The 25651-nt window shown below is 43.6% G+C and overlaps 1 protein-coding gene across 1 annotated transcript in view; it reads right to left on the minus strand.

Annotated features, from left to right (window-relative positions):
• STRN4 (striatin 4) overlaps positions 1 to 25651 on the minus strand; it is a 96740-nt gene that overhangs the window by 68323 nt on the left and 2766 nt on the right. Inside the window, exons 2-7 of the mRNA XM_030217498.1 lie at positions 11737 to 11840; positions 11424 to 11497; positions 10968 to 11046; positions 10501 to 10710; positions 9676 to 9817; positions 8650 to 8791 (exon numbers count right to left, since the gene is read on the minus strand). Coding sequence (XP_030073358.1) covers positions 8650 to 8791; positions 9676 to 9817; positions 10501 to 10710; positions 10968 to 11046; positions 11424 to 11497; positions 11737 to 11840 — 751 coding nt within the window. The remainder of the gene's footprint in view (positions 1 to 8649; positions 8792 to 9675; positions 9818 to 10500; positions 10711 to 10967; positions 11047 to 11423; positions 11498 to 11736; positions 11841 to 25651) is intronic.

Genomic DNA, 25651 nt, shown 5'->3' on the forward strand with positions numbered 1-25651 from the left:
TTGGGAAGACTGCTGTTAATTCAGCCCAAGAAGCCACTGCACTTCTCAAAGAATGTGGCTTTAGCACAGAAGGTAGTTTTTTGCCTGCAAGACACACCGAGGAAATCATTTTTTTCTACCAGCAAGCAATGATAGACAGAAGCTGCTTCTTCCTTCCTTGGGCCAATTATAAGTGATCTGTAAATATCTCATTAAACTTCGTCACACATCCAAAAATCTCACAGAAGCAAACTCAAAATCACAACTGTCCTGTCAAAAGGAAGGAAGGATTACAGATTGGTTCAAATGAAATGAAAGCACTACTTTTGGGAGAGATGAAGGAACAGAGCTAATAGAGACCCCAGTTTCCATAAAACAGAGAAACAGATCTCTACAAGAAAGAGTCTGCAGTTCAGAAATTCTTCTAGCTGAAGCAACCACCAGCAGAAAAACTGTTTTTTAAGGTAAGATCCTTAAGGGCCGCTTTCTTCACGGGCTCAAACAGTGCTCATTGCAATGATCTAAAGACCACAAAGGAGGCCTGAGATGGTAGACTGCTTTCAAGAAAACTATACCATGATGAGAACCAAAGAAGAGCTCTAAGTGACCCCTAAAACATGCAAGGGCTGCAACTTGCACTCATAATGAACCAAGAGCAAAACCTTTTTTGAGCCCTTCTTGAAGGCAGATCAGAATGTGAGAAATAAGAGTGGAAAGGAGAAAGCTCTTTCTAAATGTCAACTCCAAACTCTCCACAACATTGCATAAGCTACCAAAGTGAGAACGCTTACTAGCCTGCAATAAGGTGTTAACTTCCTCCGAGTAACCCTTTAACCTTAGTCTTGACCTTTCAAGAACCAAGCCATAGGGCCAAAGGGAGATGAATCTTCCATGACCACTGGCCCCTGTGCTGAGGAAGACAACGTGTGCAAACTACTTGGAGATGAAGGTGGTCTTCATACCAAGGCCTTATGGGACAATCCAGAGTTACCAGAATTACTGGCCCGGAATGCAAAAGATCACACTGTGGCCACTGCTGAACCAATGCATTTAGACCCTCTGTCCTGTATTCCTTGTGTTAACTACAAAATAGGAGTATTTTGGCATTCTTTCTGGAAGTTATCAGGTCCACGACTGATAATCTCTGGCATGCTACAATAAAGTTGAAGGTCTCTGCTGACCATTCCCACTCTCTGGAATCCAGAGAATGTCTGTTGAGGAAATCTGCTTGCACATTCTGCTGTGCCACCAGTAAATTTAGGAGTTGTTTCTCCACCCAAAGAAGAGAAGACGTGCCTTCAGGGACAGAGGGAAAACTTGTCCCTGGAAGCTCCTCCCTGTCTGTCAATGGGTGCTACTGATTGAAAAGATTCAAACTGCTCTCCCCTGAAAGAGTTTAAGAAAGGCGAACATTGCTTTGCAAACAACTTTCAGACAACTGATCAAACATGTTGCTTCTGTAGATGTCCATTTGCCCCAAGCTATTTGATTTTGGCAATGAGCTCCCCATCCAAAGAGACTGGCACCTGGCTAATCCTTCCATGAAATTGCTTGGCCATAGCTATCATTTTAAGCTGTCCCTCACCTGAGAGGTCCAATGAAAGTGAGACTCGTAGCTCTGAGAAATGGACGTCGCTGTCTAAGGATTCAGTAGAGGTCTTGTGAGCTCTTTACTTCCAGAGTTGCTGCCATCGACCCAAACATCTGTATGTAGTACCATGCTCAAGGATTCAATTGCTTTAACAGAAACAATTTGCACATGAAGCTTTCACATCCTGTGCTATGGCAGAAAACATTTCCCTTGTTTGATATCAAAGAGCACCCCCAGATACTCCAAGGTCAGGGAGGGAGTCAATTTGTTTTTGTTCAAGTTGATCACACAACCCAGTGACTCAAGCAGGTGCACCACCTTAGAAGTCACAGTGAAAATTTTCTGAAAGGAAGAAGCCCTGATAACCAGTAGTCTAGGTAAATATGTGTGGACTCTGACTCCTCCACAATGGAGAAAGACTGCGACTGCCATCACCACCACTACCTATGGCAAGCTCAAAGGGCATAGCCTGGAATTGATAATATTGGCCTAAAATGGCAAATAACCAGGTCTTCAACTGCTTCTGAAACGTAACAATCTCGAACAGCTTTGTTCCCCCAGAAATTTGTGCCATAACCCAAGCACCACAACAGAAAAACAAGACACCTGTGTCCAAACAAGACAATTTCATAACAGCAGGCAGCACCAAATTACAGAAGTACTCAACTGTAACTTACAACTGGAGTTATATTGTCACAGGTGTCTCAAATACTGGAGGTCCTATCCTTTGATGTGCTTTAGAAACTAAGCAACACATCTTAAATTGAATATGAATCTTTACTGGCAACCAGTGCTGCACATAAAGCGAGGGTGTCACATGATCCCACAACTTCTTAAATGAGATCAAACATGCAGCTACATTCTGAAAGCATTGTAATCTCTGCAACATACACTTAAAGACGACCCATATAAATAGCATTACAGTAATCCAATCCCGTTATTATTGTTCCCTGTATGATCACAAGAAATTCTTGTGGACACAAGTATAAACACAGATGTTGTATCTTTTTCAATTTCAGGCAAGCAGCTTTCTTCAGGGGCTTACACAGTGCTCACTGCAATGATCTAAGGACTAAGTTAAGATTCCAATTTGGACAGGGAGACTGCAAAAGGAGGCCTGAGATGGTTTCAAGAAACGAACACTATGATGAGCAGCCAAAGAGTTCTTTAAGCGACCCCTAAAACATGCAAGGGCTGCAACTTCCACACAAACAAACTCAGATTCCAGAGTTAAAGATAAATTAAGAAAGACTCCTAATGCCTTAACTTCCAACATTACCTGAAAATCCTGAAATAGAGAAGAGATTGGAGAGAGATTCTGCGGAAGGTCACCAACACCGATCCATGGGACCTTTTTTTGCATATTTAAATAAAATGAATTGCACATCAATCAAAAATTTATGGTGCACAAATGCTGCTGCACCACACTCTTCAAATTTGCTCTAGAAGCTACCTGTGGTACAAAAACTGACCAGCACAAAAATATGGAAACCCCTCCCCAAATGACCAAACCATATATGTCAATGGCCAAAAATGTAAATTAAACTGTGTTGCTTATCGGGGGAATTCCTGTGGCACCTCATTTGTCAATACCTGGGAAATATCCCCTGGACCTTGAACTCGAAAAGTAAATTCCTGCAAAAAAGACAAGCCATCTTAACGCCGCTCTTACCCCCATCTTATACAATCTATCCAGTGGCCGAATGTGGTCCAACATGTCAAACGCCTTGGATATATCCAATAAGACCAACACTCCATGCCTATGCCTGTCAAGACATCAACATATTTCATCCAATAATGTAACTAAGACAATCTCCGTACTAAAACCCGCACAAAATCCTGACTGATCCTGATCAAAACGCTTGCATGTCTTCTAATAGTTCCTGTAACTTTACTATGAAGACATGCTCCGACCATAAGAGCTAAAAACAGAAGCTAGGAAACCCACTTAGAGATTTTAAGAGCCACCCTTCCTTCAACCAGAGTAGTAGTTTTCGTAGTGACAGCCATTACTAGGGCATTTCTTAGGCTTACCAAGCTTGTCTTTTTTTTCTGGAACTAAGGGATAGGAGCTTAGCCATTGCTTAACCCACTTAAAGCTCTACACATAGCGAACTCCATTCAGGTCCCGATCACTGGAATAAACTACCTCAATCTCTCAGAAATCAATCATTACTGCAAAACTTCAAAATAGATCTTAAAATGTTTCTTTTTTGCCAATGCATATTCTTAACCTCCCTTTTGCAGTCCACAGGGTTGAGTAGATCAGACCTGACAGACTAGATAATACCCTTACAGTCCCTCTCTCATCTATCCTATCAAAATTGTAGTTCCTTCCCACCCCTCTCTCCTCCTTACTCTATTACTCATCTCTTTGCTCTGTAACCTTTTAGATTGCTAGCCACCTAGACATGCTTTTGATAGGCAGGATAGTAAATTCTGAATAAACTTGAAAAACCTAAGGGGGGGGGGGGTTCTAATTCCATCCATAACAGAATCCCCTGGGGTAAAAGATTGTTCAGAAGATGAAGAAATATTAAGGACTTCTAGGGATTAGTAATAAGAGCTGGAAATTTGTCTTTATGAAAAAGTCTAATCATTGTGGGATCATTCTCTGCATCCCCAAGGATCACTCCCTTTTCTATTCCCTCAAGTAAGATAGCCTGCAGCAAAAGGAAAAATGTATGTCTTACCTGATAATTTTCTTTTAGTCCTATCAGTCTGGGTTATGTCCATCAACCAGCGGAAGGAGACAGAGAAAAATAGTTCTTGTGATTCACCCCTTAAGGGTATTATGCATCCCAGAATGTTCAGTATTTCATTTAACAAGCAGAGGTGCTTCCAACCATATTGCCTGTCATAATTGAGATCTTGATACTATTTGTCCTATTCAGCCCAGAAGACCAAAAAGAAAGGAGATATATACTCCACTGGCATACAGGCATGTTACTAAAACAGGAGATGAAGGACAATGAGTACAGAAAATAAAATTGAGAGCTCCACCAAATAGACTGTGAGAAAGAAACCACAGGACAGAAAGCAAAACCAAAGTAAAAAGTCTGATGGGTGTCTGGACTGGTCTGATAGGACTAAAGGAAAGAAAATAAGACAGTTTTTCCTGTATCTTCATACCAGACCAATTCAGATTAATGGGATGTAGCAAAGCATTGCCCAGAAGGGTAGGACTCCAGAGAGATATATATCAGGTGGCCAAACCTGGATAGCACAAAGAAAGAGAAAGGCTGTATAGTCTTGGCCCAGGTAGCCCGAGAGACTACTACTGGAGAACACGTAAGCAGAGCCACTGAGAAATATGGCCATAGACTTAAAAGAGGAACCGTCCCCATGTTCTGGTTTAGTACTGACATCCAAAGGAGGATAGGATCCAACTTGAGCATCAAAACCAGTCCCATAAAAAACAGGTGGTAAAACACCTGCCAGGACATCAGATGAGAAAAATAGAGCGCACCTAGCAGCAAATAGATGTTAGCCAGTACTACAGGCTTCATTAGAAAAGGAATTGAAGAACACCGACCTGACCTGGGAAGGAGCCATGAAAGAATAAACAGGTGAAGGAGCCAAAAGAGGAGCGGAATACTGCAGCTTGAACAGACAACGAACCCTTGCGAGAACCTCTGTTTGCTGGACTGCCCCATTAAAAGAGGAAGAAATGAGATTCCCCTGAAGAGAAGCACACCCTTACAAAAAGGTAAAAAACTCAGGTTCCATGAGGACTTCAGGAGGCACATAGTGGGTCTTCGACCCCAGAAGGAATAGAAAACCAGAGAAGTCTTGGGCGTTCTCCCTAAAATTTGGAACCAAATAGCGCGAGAACAATGAAGGTCATCCGTGGGCGAGTTTAGCAGCCAAGAGAGAGCAGCACGACAGGCAACAAACCAGACTGAGCAATACCCCAGAAACCATGGAATAGAATGCACCCTAACAGCCATGGCAAAGATAAATTCCATTACCTAGCATACCCCATAGAAATGTGACGGTGAAGAGAGAAGTGGAGGGCACAATATATTAAAGAGAGGAAAGGTTGGATTGGATGCAGCCAGTTAAAGCACCCCCAAAGCCACAAGGACTGCCATGTCAAGAAGATTCAAATTCGCACCTAAACAGTAAAACCAAGTCCGAGTACACAGCCATGCATTAGACAGAAAAAAACCCAAAAGGGAAATACCCCTGTAGAATAAAAACTCTAGCTCGCACCTAGGTAAAAGAGGCTTTCCTGCTCTGAACAGAGACTGTTAGAACGCACATGGCAACAACGACTAGCAAAAATACCTACTGGGAAAGATGAAAAACCTGTTGAAATATTAATTACTCATCTGAAGGTAATTCCACTCGCAGCAGAAGAAATCACTATCAGCCTGTAGCCTGCTGAAACTCCACAACACCCGCTCAATAGTGATGGAGTTGGGGGGGGGGGGGGGGGGGGGGGAGAGGGATCTGGAACCACCAGGTGTCACCCAGCTCCAACAAGAATTCTCTTCTTTTTTTTTTTTACAATTTTTTAAGAGAAAAGGAGCAAACATCCTCCAATATGAAACCCTCTGCTTTTAACACACAGGAGACCTGGAGTAGGAGCTGGTTGAAAAGCACCACAGAGTGAACAGTTATGCTAGGAGGGGGCTAAGGGAGAGTTTGGGGAACATGCAAAGTCATCTAATAAGATGCGCTCTGAGCACATCTTGTTTATACTTAGAACTTGATAGTATGTGAAGTCATTTTGATCAACTGATAAGGTCCAAGAACCCTGGTGACAAAGCTGGGGTCCATTGAAATGAATAGGGTGAAAATAGTATAAAAATGGGAGTCAGAAGGGTATTAGAACAGAAGGAAGGCTACAAGAGAAGGCGGGTGACAGACGTGTCATGTAATGCTGCTCCATCATATGACTGCCTGATTTGCCTGTACTGCTATTGGTAAGATTGAAATAAACTATCTTCTTATATCCCAGCGAGTCCTTCTGATTATGGAGTTCGTTAATTCCTGGACTGTTTAAGAGCAGTCTGGGGGAGTATGAGATCAGAATAGGTAGGGGAACATGCAAATTATATACAAGAGGAACTACACTGTCCATCAACCATCCACTTGGAGACAGAGAAAAATATTGAACATTCCAGCCTGCATAATACTCTTCAGGGATGAATCACAAGAACTACTTTTTTCCGTCTCCTTCCGCTGGTTGATGGATATAACCAATGTGTCTGGACTGGTCTGGTATGACGATGAGGACATTAGGAATTCAACTTTCTAACTGATCTAGCCATAAACGCTTAGAAGCAAAAGCCTCATGAGACAATTTAGCTGAAGTAGTCCTCTCCTGTCAACTCTTGAGTCTTCCTTAACTTACAAGCTTGATGGAGTAAAAGAACAAAGTCCAGAGAAAAGAGGCAATAGACTCTTGAAGTTCAGGCAGATCCAGAAGCTGCGTCTCTGAGGCTGTATGAAATTCTAGCCTCATCTGAAGGACTACTTGAACTGAGTTGTCAGAAGCAAGTGAGGGGAGACAAAATGGCCTCCATTCCAGTGGTATCTGTGAGGGAACTGTGGGGTCATCTCAGACATCAGTGAAAATTCTCCGTGCTGTGAGAAGTCTTGGTGAGAGGAGCACAACACACTATTCCCAAAACTGTCTAGATGTTCGACTGCAAATTAGCAGAAGAAAAAGAAGCAGCACGATAGGAGGAGTATTGCCCTGAAGTCGCTCAATGAGCACTTCAGTGGAAGCAGTACTTAATTGTTTCAGTGTGGGGGGGGGGGGCTGCCATTTGGAGAGACTAAATCAAGTAAACAGAGGCTGGCTGCATCAACAGACAAGCTAGAAATCGCCAAGGAGTAAAACTGGAGAAAAAGGGAATTCTTGCCCTTGGCTCCCCCTGGAGTAATGCTAATGGAGAGAAATGCAGATAGCAAATACACCTTAAACAGACTGTCTTCTCAACAGATTTTGGCAGCCCTCCTCATTATTCAATACAATTGAATATATCTCCTTTTCTTTGTTTTGCCTTTTTTTCAGTTGACTGCAGAAGGAAGGAGGAGGAGGAGGAGAAGGGAGAGACTCAGACCTCTGGATACACCTCTAACTTTTAAAAGTTGTAGTACAAGTAGCACCCCCCCCCCCCCCCCACCCAGTAAAGAAACTGTTCCAGGAGCGAACCTTAATAAACCAGTTCAGAAGCTGCACAGTATACTCCACCTGCTGGAGATAGAGAAATACTGAGAGCTGGAATGCCCTAACAATTCAATGTTCTCTATCCACCTGCTGGCCAATAGACAAAATACTAACAAGTTCTGGGCTGGTCGTGTGAGGATGCTACGAAAAGGTATTCTGTGCATCCCCACCCTGGAGTACTGCATGCAGTTCTGATCACCCCATCTCAAAAAAGATATGTCAAAACTAGAAGAGGTTTGGAGAAGGGGGACAAACGATAAAAGGGATGGAACAGCTCCTTTATGAAGAAGGGCTAAATGTTAGGGCTTTTCAGCTTGGAGAAAAGATGATTACGAGTGCATATGATAGACATATAAAACTGAGTGGGGTGGAACAGTTAAATACGGAACAGTTGTTTAACCTATCAAACAACACAAAAACAACGAGGATGCTCCATGAAATTAATGACCAGCAAATTGAAAAGTTTTTTTTTTTTTAATGCAGCATATAATTAAACTGTTGTCAGAATGATGTGGTCAAGGGGAGCAACAGAAGAGGATTGATTGCAGAAGTTCCTGGAGGAATTTTTTTTTTTTAGCCAGGTAGACTTGGGAAAGGCAGCAAAAAAGTACCAGGAGCCTTCACAAACAGGGCAAAACCTTTAATTGTACATCATATATCGTTGACCCGACACAAGCCATGTTTTGGAGCAAAGCGCCTGAGTTGGGGGGTCTGGATTCTGGGCAACAGCTGCATACATGAAGAGGAACAACGTGAAAAGTCCCTGGAACAAACCATGGTAAACAGATCTACTATCTGCAAGGTACTTACGATACACAGTGGCCCCTGTTGAAGACAGGAAGCTAGCCTCGATGAACTTGGGTCTGAATTGCCATGACTTTTCTAATGTTCTTACCCTGTTCATTGCCATCTCCAGACTGTTGCATATCGCCAGACCCGACCTCATCCTCTGAAGTGCCCAGGAAGTCAAACTCATTTAAAGCGTCCTCTGAATCATCTTCATCATCTACCTCCACCATCAGTGGCTTAGCAGAGAGCTGCAATACACAAGATTCCCAATTTCAATTTACTGTACCACAAAAAAAAAAAAAAAAAAAACTTTTCAAGGAAGGAAGCAGAAGCTTTAGGGCAGAGAGTGTGGGAAAGCCAAAGGATGGATAAATGGACCCAGAGACAAAGAAGAGGTGGGGAAGGGAAGGGGACTGAGAACGAGAAGCTCCTGGAACAGTAAGAGGGAAAGAAAACGTCCCAGGGAGAGATGTGCAGAAACATGGCGTACATATGAAGAGCCTGAACAAGTGGGGAAAGCATATGAAGTATGGCTTATGGAATTCTTTCCTTCACTGGGTGTGAACATATGTTTGTACCAGGCTCATCTCTTTGTCTGTCTGACCTAGAGGAGAGGGGATGAGGTGACTTTATTCATTGGAGGGGAAAGTTGTGCGGTAGCTAGGAGCAAGTTGTGTGTAGCACGGAGACGTATCCGGGCAAGTAGAGAACAGGGGAGAAGCAGTGTGAAAGGAACAATTCACTAACTGCTATATTTCACTGTAACTGTTTCTCGTATAGAAACTTATGGGGTCATGTTTTGTGGGAGCTTATTTCTCTGATATCTGCAGTCCAATCCAGCCCATTTTTGAACTCTAATAATTTTTTTTTTAACTGTTTTCCCCCATGTTAAATTTCCAACTAAGAGCCAGCAATGGAAAAGTAATGAGAGAAATCTCAGAGATAGAGGGATGGGAAAGATCTCAGTGAACAGGTTCAGGTGGAAGGGACTGCACAGAGAATGAAGTACTATAAGGGTCAGAATAGGAATGTCAGAGATGAGAGTTCTAAGGGTAGAGGCAGTAGCAGAGAGCAATATATTTACTAAGGGGCAAGTGAGAGTGGGTTCCAAGAGGCCTGACAAAGGCCCCACCTTTACTCTGTGCCTCTTGTGCTGCTGCTGGTTTTCCATATCCCCTTCTTCATCACTGTCTTCATCCTCACAGTTTCGTAGGAAGGGGATCTTCTCCAGTACAGAGTTGGTGATGCAATCAGGCACCTCCTTCCCAGCATTCCTAGCCCCCCCACCCCAAAAACAATGTTCATTTACAGGCATAGATATTACACCAAAGTATTCAAATCTATTATTAATGATGAGGAAACCTTTGCAGATTGGTTGGTGAGCATTCTAACATACGCTGCTACTTGACCATGGAGACAGCTTCTGTTTCTATGTTTTAACTGATAAGCACTAATAAAATATGCCTTCTGAAAAAAATCTGTATTTATCATTGAACTCTGGCCATATCCTGCCTGCTTCTGATCTCTCCTGCACCTTTTCTGTGCAGAGGGCTCCTGTGCTGCACAAATTCCTATAGCATATGGGTTTTTAACTCTCCTCCATCCTGCAGCTCAGAGCTACAAAGAAACAATGGTGGGAATGGGCTTCTCTGTTTTTCAGAGTTTTCCCTGACAGATTTTATGTAGCTACATAAAAAAATAGCTAAAACAAGGCCACTGATCTAAAAAAGAAAAAGAATTCAAACGACAATAAGGTATACTTCAGTGTGTACCTTATAATCAGATACCCCCTCTTCAGCTTTGTGAAAAAGTGGGCTGTCAGGGTCTTGCCATTCACACACATACACCCTCCTATCCTTCCAAGGAGCTGCCAGGGTTTTAAACAACTAGATTTAAATGCTGGATAATGGTAACTGTAATAAACAAATAGCCCCCTTCCCCTCCTTCAGCTGCTCACCTCTTTATCTGCTCTTCAATTTGTCTGGCTAGCAGAGACTCTCTAGCGTTCTTTCCTGATCCATTTGTGGGTGAAGGAGGAAGCACCAGTCCTGAGACGTTCTGTTCTGTCAACCCATTCTGTTCTGTGGAGCAGCGGCCCAACAGGGCACGTACACGCTTTGAACGCATATCTAGAATGGTGTCCGTGTACCCCACCTCTTCCAGGTACCTAATAAAACCAGACAATGGGCCAGTCTGAAACAGAGGACCCTACAAGCTGACCCTGAGGGCATTTCTATCCATCCCTTCCATACTGGATTGGAAGGGATGGGTACAAAAGGGGTGTAAGTGCATGCTGCCCTCCTTCCCCACCTTTCCTCTTATTCAAGTCCCTCCTGTTTTTTGTATTAAACCCCAGCATAGGGACCAGCAAAGCCCTAATGCCCCAACAACCCTGCCCCCCCTCAAAGAAAGCTTCATACTCACTGTCGGAGAAGCTGCCTGCCTTCCTTCCACACTAACTGGTTACTCTCCAAAGTGGAAGGCTCTGCTGGACCATTGGAAACTGACAACAGAGAAGCGAGAGACGTAAAACGTATGACAGTGGTTTATCTCATCTTTGCTCAGACAGCTATTGTTCCATCTAAATAGACATATCTTGGATTACCAGCCAGTAAATATTTCAAGCAATGTGGGATCTAATTTAAAAAAAACCACTTAATTCAAAGAGACCCTTTTCTGAATAAAACAGAACTACATCTCCATACACAGAATAGGATAATACCAGGAACCAACTTTCCTTAGTGACATGGAGTTCCTCACCCAATGCTGCTCTCTCATCCCCCCCACCCCTTAAAATAAAAGGCACACCAAATCTACCAGCTAACAAAATCTCAGAACAAGTCAAGTCTTTTAATAATTTAACTGTAACTGTGATCACACCTGTCTCCAGAGGGTCCGATTTCTTCTCTCCTTGGGCTGGTTCTGTCCCAAATTTTAGCTTGTGATACTTTGCCCTAAAAGCAAGTTAGAGAATGAAAACAACAAAAGGGGGAGATGGAGCCAAAACATCAGACAAGATAGAAGAATCTCAATGATATGGGGCAAATGGGTATGGTGTACAGCAGAGCTCAGAAAACTGGCTCAGGAAAGTGAAAATGGTTTAAGAATTGCTGGTTCTACCTAGGGTGGTCCCAGTCTCACCCCTCATTCCCATCTCACATACACAAAATAAAGGGCAAATCCAAGCCTGTACCTCTCTTGCTTCAAAGCATATTCTAGCATCTTAATCCTACGAACGAGGTCGGTCTTAACATTCTCTTGACCCTTCCTCTCACCCTGCAGGAAGGCCACCTGTGCCTGTGGGAAACACAGAAAGACAAAGCCACATCAGCCAGAATACTTGGAGATGAAATTCTTACCTCATGTAAGCAAAAAGGTAATCAATTAGCTGTTCATCGAGAAGGTTTCAGCTGCCCTGTTGGATAAGCAATATTTATTTATTTGTTACACTTATATCCCACATTTACCCACCTATTTGTAGGCTCAATGTGGCTTACATAGTACCAGAGAGGTGATGTTGTGGTAAGATAAAGTTCATGTGGCACAGCCACACTAGGGAATCGTACAACAGAAGAGTTGTGTTATGTCCATTACTTTCTTTAGTTTTGTTGTGTTGCAGAGATCAGGCATATATGTTGGATCAGTACAGAAAACTTATGCCAGTGTTTCTATCTCATGAAAGCATCAAATACAAGTGCACCTTTCCCACTGGCTTATGTTTCCCCTTAGTCAGAAAAATTTGGAGGTTGCATGGGGGCACCTCAACAAGGAAGAAATTGCGCTGCCATCTTCTCAACCACAAACACTCACTGCCACTCTCAAGCACAAATTACAACAGCAACATTGTGTGGCCTCTTGCATTTGAAACAAAAGGAAGCTTTCGGACACATGAGAAACTGTTTGAACTTGTCCGAATGGCGCTCATTTCTTTTTTGTACTAAGTTGAAATATGGCTTGATAATATCTCAGACTTCCCTATTTGTTGCCTTTGGGCCTTTATGGAGATGTCAAGCTCCTATTGCATTGTAAACGTTAAAACTAGAATGCCAGGTTAAGGGCTAAATACTATCAATAGCTTGGAATTTAATTACTAGAGCACTTCCAACAACATTTATGTTTATTTGTGACTTGATGGATCACTAAATCATGGGAAAACCCAAGGCTCAAACCAGGGAGATGTCTCCTCAAGTGGAAGCCATAAGGACAGAAGAATTAGACATTAGGAAGGGCATGATGGATGCCCTGCAGATGTCCTGCTGAGAGCTTGAGAGGGTTTGTGTGCAAAGTACACTGGAAACAAGTGAACACCAGGGGGTGCTAGTCTGAGTGGTCACTGAAGTGGCAAACTAAGAGTGCATTGAGTGGGCATCAGAGATTAGAAAAGGCACACGTGAAAGAGAGTGGTCTGACCCACAGTGAGAAGGAGAGCCAGTCTAGTGTCCCTGAGTTCTTCAGAACAATTACCACGAATGCAGGTAACGAAGGAACCCACTGGGAAGCAATTGAGGGACATTATGGTGCATCTCAGAGAGTAGGAATCCTATGAGTTTCAAACTGGAGTTTCACCCAGAAACAGCACAAGAGGTGGAGAGTTTGAGGGCCCAACTCAAAGAGGAGTTTCGAGCAAAGGTGCAAAGGTGTTACTGGAGTATAAGCAGACACTTCAGGAGCAGCTGAGAGAAGCCAGAAGAGAGGAAGGAAAGGCAACTGGAAGGAGTAGACTGTTAGCTCCGAGTTCGCGCTGCCTCAAAAGAGCAGGGGGTTGGAAACCCGAAAGTGGAAGATGGTGTGTAGACTTGGAGTATGATGTCAGAAAGGGTATAAACTGACTGGTACTGAAGAAGATGGTCAGCCTGACACTCCAGAGGTGGGGGCAACAGTTCAGGCTGCTGATTTGTGGAGTGAGGTACATCAAGGAGATAACAGCAGTGCTAGAGAGAGAAGGGCAGACATCACTGTGAGAAGTGAATGTCCCCTGAGCCGAGTGCCTGAGGACATCAGTGGAATGCTGGGGGAGGGGGTTGGAGACCCACTGGATCTCCAGCCCCCCGAACCTGTCGGGTGGGGGGAGGTTGGGGGGACCAGAGGTCCATCGGACCTCCAGCCCCCTGGTGCTGGGGGGGGGGGGTCAGGTTGGGGTTCCTGCCAGGGCTGCTGCATTGGGGGGGAATGGGGGCAAATGCATGATGGACAGGGCTCACCATTCCTCCCCAATGGTCTGCAAACCCTAACGCCAGGTCCAAGCTGGCATAGGGTTTGCCACAGCCAGCGCGCCAATCTTTTGCACGCTGGTCGCTGATCATTGGGGATGAATAGGTTTAGCATGTATTGGCATACTACTTGCGCTAAGAGCTCTATTTTGCATGCTAGTTGTGTTCCGAGCCCGCAAGCACATTGTTTCTCATGCTCGGGGGCTCTGATCATGGCGCGGTAGCAAACAAAGGCGCTAGTATGGCGCTAACAGCCTCTAGCACCTGTGTTTGCTTCTGATCATCGGCCCATGAGTGCTGGGCAGAGGTGGCTAAAGGAAGACGTATTCCTTCCATTTCCCAGAGCCAGAGGAGCAGAACCAGCAAAATGATCCTTTCCTGAAATGCCAAAGTGCCACTGCCTCACACAGGACAGGAGCTGGAGCTGAAGCCTGCAGGCCAGGCAGGTACATAGGCAGTCCAGCGGTGCAGGAGAACCGCGGTTTAGGCAGGGGAAGGTAGCACGGCGAATGCAAACTCCATCCTCCAAGGATCCGATCCAAACCTGGTCCATAGGTAGCCAGCCCTGGGTGGTCTTAGATTTATTTTCCACATGTAGGTAAGAGTACACTGCATGTGATAATAGCTTCTCTCATTGTCTGTACATTCTAATGGCCTATAGTTTCCTCTCTCTGTTGTACTCAAATTTTCATTGTTTGTGTGTGCGTGGGGGGTATTCCTAGAGGTTTGTCAATAAAGATGATTTAAAAAAAAAAAAAAAAGCTCCAAACTGCATACAATCATAGTAATACAAATAATGACAAAGGCTCTGGTAGCACTTTATAGATAACAGCCACATATTGAGACATGAACTTCAAGGAAAAGAATTCATATTTATAATATGCAACTTTTGGAACTGAATCAGTTAGACTTATCACCAGCCTATGTGTTGTTTTTGCTGCCAACACTACCACTGCCTGAAACAACTGGGAAGCTAAGGTCCACCTGGCCACTCTCAAGTGGAGACATACCATGGGAGTGACATGCGCTGTTGAGGCCATGTGGCCCATCAATTTCAATATTTGCCCAGCTGAAACCTGCTGGCTGCTGCAGACCTGCAAGGGAAGTATTACTAAGGTATCCACTCTCGCTTAAGGAGGGAAGGCCCGAGCCTGCACTGTATCGAACAGGGCTCCTATGTATTCCAACTGGCGAACTGGATGTAACTGACGACAAACCCCAGTAGCTCCAGCACCTGAATAGTTAGGCGCATGGACTCCTTCCTGAGATGTACTCTTGACCAGTCAATCATCCAGCTAGGGAAACAAATACACTGCGACTATTGCCAGACACTTGGTAAAACCTCTGGGGGCAGACACCAGGCCAAATGGCAGAACACGATACTGGAAGTGACGTTTCCTCACACGAAATCTGAGATACTTCCCGTGACGTGGAAATATGTGGGTATAAGCATCCTTTAAGTCCAATCGTTTTCCTCAATTAGAGAAGAAGGGTGCCCAGGGAAATCATCCTGAACTTTTCTTTGACTAGAAATTTGTTCAGGGCTTTTAGGTCTAGGATGGGCTGTGAACTGCTTGCTGCTGCTGACCTGCAAAGCTAGTGCTGTCAAGATGTCTGCCCTCACTTTTGGGAGAAAAGCCCGAGCCTGCAATCTATCAAGCAGGGCTCCTATGTACTCGAATCATTGGACCGGAAGAAGGTGGGACTTGGGGTCGTTTATGACAAACCCTAGGAGCTCCAACACCCGAACAGTTAGGCGCACTGATTGACACCCCTTCCTTAAATGTTCTCTTGACCAGCCAATTGTCCAGATATGGAAACACATATACTCCCAGTATGCGTAAATACACCACTACTACCACTACACACTTGGTGAATACCCTGGGAGCTGACACTAGGCCAAATGGCAGAACGCTTTACTGGTAGAGATGTTTCCCTATCTGAAATCTGAGACACTCCTGTGACTGGGAAGTATCAAAATGTGGGTTTCAGCATCCTCCAAATCCAGAGAGTATAGACAATTGTTTTCCTGAACCATGGGGAAAAGGTAGCCCAAGGAAATCATGCTGAACTTTTCTTTGAGCAGGAATTTGTTCAGGGCCCTTAGGTATAGCATGGGACGAAATCCTCCCTGTCTTTTTGTGCACAAGTACCTGGAACAGAATCCTTTCCCTTCTTGTCCTGGGGCATGGGTTTGATGGCAATGGCCTGTAGAAGGGCAGAAATTTCCTATACAAGTACCTGCTTGTGCTGAGAGCTAGTGTACAATGTTCTCAGTGGGCAATTTGGGGATGCCAATGCAGGGTGCAACCGATACGGACTATTTGAAGAACCCACCAGTCAGAGGTTGCAAGGGGTCACCTGTGCTGGTAAAAATTCAGTTTCCCCCCCTACCAGAGGGGAGGCCAATGTAACACCAATTTTTAAAAAAAGGTTCCAGGGATGATCCGGGAAATTGCAGACTAGTAAGCATGACTTCAGTGCCAGGCAGTATGGCTATTCTTTTGTTCTTATCCTCCAGCCGCAAATTCGAAACCCCTGCCCATAATACCGCTATTCATGTGAGCATACTGTTAATACTGCCAGTTACTTTATTACAGGCATTAACAAATTTTATTTTAAATCTAGGAGCCAGCAAGTGGTTCAGACTTCTTTCCCCTCTTCTCCACTCCCTGTTGTCTCTACCAAAATCTAAGGGGGAGGGGGGGGGGGGAGGAGCGCACTCCCTCCAAAGTTTGCTGTAACTCATTAAGGACCGATTTACCATTCTCTATTTATGCAAAACAAACTTAGTAAATCGGTCCTTAATGTGTATCAAGCTGGCAGAAATTAACAACCCCCTCATCCCAAAATGCTGTTATGTTTAAATCTATTTTATTGACTGACAAAACTGTACAGACAGTGAAGTACAAGACACTTTTGTTCAGACATAATCTGTATATCAACAATATTTCTACAATCACCACAATTTTCTTTCACCTCTCCTTTCCCTTAATTGGAGAACTCCAACCATACAAAGCAGTATACTATAGTCAACTAAACACAGTAACCTGTCTTCCTTTTCTACCTTACTAACCCCTCCCATCTCCTCCCCCACCCCTTAGCCTTCCATTATTTCTTGCGTAGCACTGGGACTCAAAAGTTCAACATATAACTGCGCGCCGCAGAGGTCATAGTGTCCCAGAATGGGCGCCATCTTTGTTGGACCCTCTTACCAATCTTAGAGTCAAAATCTTTTATGGCCATGCGTTCCATGCGCAACAGGTGCACCATACGTGTACGCCACTGCTGCCTTGTGGGGTATTGGTAGGACAGCCACTCAGCCAGGATCGTTTGCTTACCCACAAATATTGCAGTGGGTAAATGCAGTGTATCTTTTTCTGGGCTTCGACCCTAGCTTGGGGTGTCCAAAGAGTAGAGACGAGTCATAGTGCCACGATTGTCCCCACATTTTGCCAACGTAGGCTATGATCATTGATTCCAACAGAAGTCCAAAACATATGACCAACAGTTGCTCCAGGGGCACCACACTTTGCACATTCTCCCCAAGGCGAGAGTCCCATATAAAAGGCTCTCTTTGGTGGTATGTGCAGACGCAGAGCCATCTTGTATTGTAATTCCCAATGTGTAGCAAAGGCTGTGGCTTGTCTTATCTGCAAAATGTGGGATTTTATCTGTTGCGTTGTAACTGTCACCTGTAAGTCCACTGTCCACATGTGCGCCAGCCTATGATATTGCAGCTCCGGCGCTGTGTCCCGTATGTGCCTATGATGATATGACATCGGCACCCTCTGTTGCGATTCTAAAGAAAAAGCGGTAGAAAGTTCCTCTTGCACATCTTCTGTCAGCGCTGTCCATAGCAGGGATGAGACATAGTGGCATAGCTGACCATAGCCCAAAATGCTGTTAATAGGAAGCTAACCCACTAGTATCCTACCCCCATAGCTATACCAGAGGCATTTTGTTAATACTGTTAATACTCCAATTCTCTACAGCTACCAAACAATCCTATATTGCTGTTAAATCTGGAGAGGTAGGGGAACAAAACCCCACCAGCAAAATATCATCTGCACAAACAAACTCAAATCCTATGTTACTATGTATTTGTATCCTGGCTTCACACCAACCAGGATGCGAGTTTACATTTGTGCAGATATTTTGCTGGTGGGGTTTTGTTCCCCTACCTCTCCAGGTTTAACAGCAATACAGGATTGTTTGGTAGCCATAGAGAAGTGGATGGTACAGAATAGGTTGGTTTTGAATGTGAGTAAGAGTACAGCGTGTTGGCTGGCTGGTCACCTGCCCTGCCCACTAATACTACCTCCATTCTTGCAGGGTAAGGTGCATCTCTCAGATTCTTTTAAAAATCGGGGGAGGGGGGGGGGTAGGGTGGATAGATTCTAGTTTGAAGTTTGAGAAACAGATCTCTCGTTGTTCATGCTGGATTTGCCTCTTTACAGTTATTGAGAGTAGTTCGTCCATTTTTTAATGAGACAGTGCTTCATTCATTTTTGCATTCTTTGTTAATGTCCCATTTGGACAATGGTAATGTGCTTTATATGGGCATTTCTCATAGCTTGGTTAAGCGTCTGAACAGTGCAGAATGCTGGGATTCGATTGTTGGGTAGATTGTCTAGGAGAGTTCATGCTATGCCTCTTTATGTCAAATATCACTGGCTGCTGGTAGAGTTTCATTTTATGTTTATGGTAATGGCAATGGTACATTGTGTGTTGGCTACTGAAAAGCCAGGATATTTGGCGGAATTGTTATACATAGTAACATAGTAGATGATGGCAGAAAAAGACCTGCACGGTCCATCCAGTCTGCCCAGCAAGATAAACTCACACGTGCCATTTTTTGTGTATACCTTACCTTGATTTGTACCTCTCCTTTTCAGGGCACAGACCGTATAAGTCTGCCCAGCACTATCCCTGCCCCCCAACCACCTGCCACGCCTCCCACCACCAGCTCTGGCACAGACCGTATAAGTCTGCCCAGCACTATCCCCACCTCCCAACCACCAGCCCTGCCTCCCACCACCGGCTAAGCTTCAGGGGATCCCTTCCTTACTCAGGTCCATGACAGCGCATGAAAGTCCCAGCAGCAGTTTTAGTGGCTACTGCAGTGCACTTCAGACAGGCGGACGCAGGCCCATACCCCCCCTACCTGTTACATTTGTGGAGGAAACAGTGAGCTCTCCAAAACCCACCACAAACCCACTGTACCCATATATAGGTGCCCCCTTCACCCGTAAGGGCTATCGTAGTGGTGTACAGTTATGGGTAGTGGGTTTGCGGAGGGGTTTGTGGGGGCTCAGCACACAAGGGTAAGGGAGCTATGTTCCTGGGATCATTTTATGAAGTCCACTGCAGTGCCCCCTAAGGTGCCCGGCTGGTGTCCTGGCATGTCAGGGGGACCAGTGCACTACAAATGCTGGCTCCTCCCATGTCCAAATGGCTTGTATTTGGACGTTTTTGGTTTCGAAAATTGCTGTAAGTCAAAGACGTCCATGTCTCGGGACGTCCAAATTTAAGGATTTGGTCGTCTCTGACGGTATTTTAGAAACGAAAGATGGACGTCCATCCTTTTTCTAAAATACAGTTTTCCCCACCCCTGGGTTTCAATGTTTTGCAAAATGTCCAAATCGCAACTTGGACATTTCTTTCAAAAATGCCCCTCCATGTCACATATACTTTGTTTCTGAATTATGCATTAAGAACATAAGCATCGCCAGACTGGAATAGACCGAAGGTCCATCAAGCCAAGTATCCAGTTTCCAACAGTGGCCAATCCAGGACACAAGTACTATTTAGTAGCTTCTTTGCGTGCCCCTTAGTCCTAGTATTTTGTAAAGCGTAAACAAGCAATTCACATCTACCTGTTCCATTCCACCTTTCCATTCTTTGAGGAAAAGAAACTAAAAGGATTGGCTGCTAAGGTTAGGACACTAAATCAGGCGTGGATGTTATTCAAAAACACCATCTTGGAAGCCCAGACCAGATAAATTCCACATATTTGCAAAGGTGGAAAGAAGAGAAAATAACAACCAGCATAGCATGGTTAAAAGGTGAAGTAAAAGAGGCTACTACAGCCAAAAGATTGCCCTTCAAAGAATGGAAAAAGGACCCAAATTAAGAAAAAAGAAGCAACATAAGCACTAGCAAATCAGATGCAAAGCATTAATAAAGGCGGCTAAAAGGGAATATGAAGAGAAACTTGTCACAGAGGCTAAAACTCAGAGTAACAACTTTTCCAGGTACATCAGAAGCAGAAAGCCTGCAAGGGAATCCGTGGGACCGTGAGATCACGAAGGAGCAAAAGGGGCACTCAGGGAGAACAAGGCCATAGCAGAGAAACTGAATGAATTATTTGCTTCTGTCTTTACGGAAGAAGATTAAGAGATCTGCCTGTACCGGAAATGTTTTTCAAGAGTGATGATACGGAGGAACTGAAAGAAATCTTGGTAAACCTGGAAGATGTACTGAGCCAAATTGACAAATTAAAGAGTAGTAAATCGCCTGGAAAGGATGCATATATCCAAGGGTACTCAAAGAACTCAAGCATAAAATTGCTGATCTGCTGTTAGTAACATGTAACCTGTCTTTAAAATCATAGTACCTGAAGATTGGAGGGTGGCCAACGTGATGCCAATTTTTAAAAAGGGTTCTAGGGGTGACTTAGGAAATTTTAGACCGGTATGCCCAACATTGGTGCTGGGCAAAAAAGTGGAAACTATTATAAAGAATAAAATTACGGAACACTTAGACAAACATGGTTTAATGGGACAGAGACAGCATGGGTTCAGCCAAGGGAAGTCTTGCCTCACCAATTTGCTTCATTTCTTTGACAGCGTGAAGAACCATGTGGATGCCCGTTGATGACATGTATCTAGATTTTCAGAAAGTTTTTGATAAAGTTCCTCATGAAAGACTCCTGAGGAAATTAAAGAGTCATGGGATAGGAGACAAGGTTCTGATGTGGATTTGTAATTGGCTATTGTACAGAAAACAGAGGGAAGGATTAAATGGTCATTTCTCTCAATGGAGAGTGAACAGTGGAGTGCCGCAGGGCTATGTACTGGGACCGATGCTATTCAACATGTTTATAAATGATTTCGAAATTGGAACAAAGAGTGAGGTGATTAAATCTGCAGATGATACAAAACTAGTCAAGGTTGTTAAAACACGTGTGGACTGTGAAATATTGCAGGAGGACCTTAGGAAAGTGGAAGACTGGACGTCCAAATCGCAGATGAAATTTAATGTGGACAAATGCAAGGTGATGCACATTGGAAAGAATAATCTGAATCATAGTTACCCAATGCTAGGGTCCACCTTAGGGGTCAGAACTCAAGAAAACGATCTAGGTGTCGCTGTAGATAATGTGCTGAAATCTGCTCAGTGTGCGGTGGCGGCCAAAAAAGCAAACAGGATGCTAGGAATTATTAGGAAAGGGATGGTCAATAAGATCGAAAATATCGTCTTTATATCGCTCCATGGTATACCTTGAATATGTGTTCAGTTCTGGTCGCCGTATCTCAAAAAACATATAGCAGAATTAGAAAAGGTTTAAAGAAGAGCGACCAAAATGATAAAGGGGATGGACTTCCTCTCGTATGAGGAAAGGCTAAAGAGGTTAGGGCTCTTCAGCTTGGAAGAGACGGATGAGGAGAGATATGATTGAGGTCTACAAAACCCTGAGTGGTGTAGAACGAGAAGTAAATTGATTTTTTTTTTACTCGTTTCAAAAGTACAAAGACTAGGGGACACTCAAGGAAGTTACATGGAAATATTTTTAAAACAAATAGGAGGAAATATTTTTTCATTCAACAAATAGTTAAGCTCTGGAACTCTCTGCCTGATGTGGTAACAGCGATTAGCGTATCTGGGTTTAAAAAAAGGTTTGGACAAATTCCTGGAGGAAAAGTCCATAGTCTGCTGTTGAGACAGATGGGGAAGCAATTGCTTGCCCTGGGAGTATGGAATGTTGTCACGATTTGGGTTTCTGCCAGGTACTCGTGACCTGTCTTGGCCACTGTTTGGAACAGGATACCTGGCTAGATGGACCATTGGTCTGACCCAGTACAGCTACTCTTATGTTCAGTTAGTAGCAGGGTTTAAAAAAAGATTTGGACAACTTCCTAAAAGAAAAGTCCATAAGCCATTATTAAGATGTACTTGGAGAAAATACACTGCTTATTTAGCAGCATAAAATGTATTGTACTGTGTAATTAAACTCAAATTCGCTGCCGGAGAATGTGGTAAAGGCTTGTTAGCTTAGCAGAGTTTAAAAAAGGTTTGGACGTCTTCCTAAAGGAAAAGTCCATAGACCATTATTAAATTGGACTTAGGGAAAATCCACTATTTTGGGGATAAGCAGCATAAAATGTTTTGTACTTTTTTGGGATCTTGCCAGGTACTTGTAACCTGAGTTGGCCACTGTTGGAAACAGGATGCTGGGCTTGATGGACCTTTGGTCTGTCCCAGTATGGCAACACTTATGTTCTTATGTTGTTATGATTTAACAACTCTGAATAACTTTGTGTCATCAGCAAATTTAATTACCTCACTAAATATTCCCATCTCTAGATCATTATAAATATATTAAAAAGCAGCGGTCCCAGCACAGACCCCTGGGGAACCCCACTATCTACACTTCTCCATTGAGAATACTGTTTTCTATCTTTTAACCAGTTTCTAATCCACAATAGGACATTGCCTCCTATCCCATGACTTTCTAATTTTCTCAGGAATCTTTCATGAGGTACTTTGTCAAATGCCTTTTAAATATCCAGATATAAAATATCGATCGGTTCACCTTTATCCACATGCTTATTCACCCCTTCAAAGAAAAGTAGTAGATTAGGCAAGATTTCCCTTGACAAAATTCAAGTTGGCTTTATCTCATTAATCCATGCTTAAGTATAAGCTCTGTAATTCTGTTCTTTATAAGTCTCTACCATTTTGCCCAGCACCGACGTCAGGTTCACCGGTCTGTAATTTCCCAGATCACCTCTGGAACCTTTTTTAAAAATCAGTGTTATGTTTGCCACCCTCCATTCTTCTGGTACCATGCTTGATTTTAAAGATAAATTAAATATTGCCAACAATAGCTCTGCAAGTCCATTTTTGAATTCTATCAGTACTCTAGGATGATTGTTTTACTGTAAGCTGCCATGCAATTTTGGATCAGCAAAATATAAATATTTTTAAGTACATAAAATCCCCATTCTTCACCCTGCTGTTTAGCAATGCTGTTGCTGGAAAAACAAATCGGTCAAAATTCAGCCAGCAGCGGTCAGTGTTTTTTTTTTTAAACATTGACCGCCACTGGCTAAATTAGACCCAGATAATCAATGACGGGACCTACCCAGGCAGCAGCACTATATATTGGGGTTTTTGGTGGTGCCCAGACAGCTACCTGGGTTCTGCAAATACTCAGTGCCGTACCCACATACCTAACCAGGGATAGTTAGGGTGTATTTTTATGCAGTCCTACTATGATGGGGTGTATATCCCATCACAGAAATCAGGAAACCCCAGGGGAGAAGAACCATTAACTACACAATTTAATCCCCAGAAGACAGACAGAAGAAAGGCTAGAAGGGAGGCAGGAACCGCAGAATTAAAACTTCAGCAGAGGGAGCTGAATGGGGTAGATTCCAAGCCTATCACAGAAGCAGGAGGATTAAAGCCTCAGCAGAAAAAGCAGGGAGGAACACAGTCCTGGCCAATCAGAGGGTTTGGAAGCACGAGTAGGAGGAGTCAACAGTGCTATAAAAGACAGCAGTTGAGAGACCAAAGAGTGCAGAGTTCCTAGCCAGAAGACTTGCAAACCTGAAAAGGTACAGACCTGCTTGCTACTGTCTTTTGAATTGCAGCATTAAGACTGTTTGGGAATTATTTGGTCTAAATAAAAACAGTTTTTGTTTTTTTTTTACTAGCTAAGGGTGGGAGGATGTATCATTGGAAGGAGGAATAGATTCCAGGAGATATGAGAGTGGTGGCAGGCAAGCAGGCTAGCAAGCCTGGCCTCTCTTTCTTTTTTGTAACTGGAAACACTTTCTTTTTGGAATCAAACAAACCTTGAAAATTGTTGCCATAGGGTTTTTTATTGTTGTTTTGGACCTTGATTAACTCCCTAGTGACCTAGGGAGGACTGGACATTTTCACCTCCCCACAGGGACTTGCCCTGGGAAAAAGACATAAAGGAACCTAAGTTCAGGAGACTGGGACTTAGTGTTGGAGGTGGACTGGGTGACTGCTGATAATCCATTTTGTGTGCGAGTACCAGATTTCAGATACAGTAACTGTTGATCATCTGGAGGATATTTGCAGTCAGCTACAGTTGAAAGGACTCTAGAACAGAGGATGCATCACACCTACATATCCAGTTAAGTTATGCAAGCACCAGCACTGACTACTGCTGCTGTTCACATAACTCCTGGCACTGAACAGAGGGTGAAGATGTGGTCAAAGTGGATTAAATGAACTTCCTTTGCTTCAATGGAAGTAAATGGGAATTAAAAACAAAATTGAGGCCCGGGTTCTTCAAGCTGAGGGCCCCAAGCCTGGAGCCCTGAAGTCAGAAAGATTGTCCCAGGATCAAGAGACTGTCCCACCCCCCATACCCACTCACACTACTCCCCCCCCCCTTATTTTTTTTTTAAATGGCTACCCCACAGAAGGAACTGAAGAAGAGGAAGCAGATCTCACCTTCATCAGGTAAGTAGAAAGGGACTATTGTGGGAATGGGCTTCTAGGATGGGTGAAGGAATGGGGTTGGGGGCCAAAGTCCCTATGGCTTAAGAGTCCTATGCAGGACCAGGCCACCACAGATTTTCAAGCATGTCTATCTTGATCAATAACAGTGTTTGCCATGAAGAGCATATGGCATCTGTACACATCGATTTGTTTGATATGCATAAAAAAAATCTGCACTAACAACAGGTACTCAGAAAAATAACAAATAGAAAATAACAGCGAGCAACTATAATAACCCCACCACCACCACCACGCTCTACTCTTCCAACCCCAACAATAGTTGACTTCTACTACCCCAAGGAATTCTAATCTACCCTGTTAAAATGTCCAGGGGTCCAAAATGCAACCCATTCTGTATACTCTAGTGGGGGAGAAATATGCCCTATGAAGCACTTTTTAAATCTGTGGATGAATAGGTCATCAACAGTCTCAGGATTCAGTCTAGCTCTCCTGTCTTCCACAGTCCTTCCTGCAATAGAAGGTGTCTTCTTAGAAGATGTGCTGGTAGCAGGAATGCACAGAATCTCCCATGCAAATTTTGCTACTTGTGGCCAACATGTTTGCTTGTTTTTCCAAAAAATCTAAATATTGTTGTCTGCATTACTCAAACATAAACAGGCTTCAAAGTAGAAAATGACACAGGGACAAAGTTCTCAACCAATGTGTCCCCAAGAGGTGAGAGATGTCACAAATAATTTGGTGTAGACAGCAAGCCTGTGTTTCCTTTACAGCCATCAGTGCTGCAAGCTGGGAAGACCAGTAGTCTTGAGAGTCAGATTCTTGAAATATCCATAATTAATCCCTACTTTTGCATCCCCACTACCCTCAATAATAACTGAAAATGTTGCAAGTCTGATCTCCATAGGTTGTGCTTGCTATATAGTTTAAGCATCATGTGTGTATGTTTTTGTGTTGCTTCACAGTAGCTGGAAGTGGGAGGGATTTTGTGTTGCTGTTACTGAGGTGACACCAGAATTTGAATAAATTTGACAAGTGAGAAATCTGGGACCAATGTGTTGCATACAGCTTTTTGAAATAGCATAGGCAAATTCATACTAAACTTACAGTTAAACAATTACATATTTAGGTGCGCTTTGTTCAGCTGTGAATTTTGGTGTTTGGTGTGTCACATAC

The sequence above is a fragment of the Microcaecilia unicolor genome, chromosome 11 (assembly GCF_901765095.1).
Source record: "Microcaecilia unicolor chromosome 11, aMicUni1.1, whole genome shotgun sequence".
Taxonomy (NCBI): domain Eukaryota; kingdom Metazoa; phylum Chordata; class Amphibia; order Gymnophiona; family Siphonopidae; genus Microcaecilia; species Microcaecilia unicolor.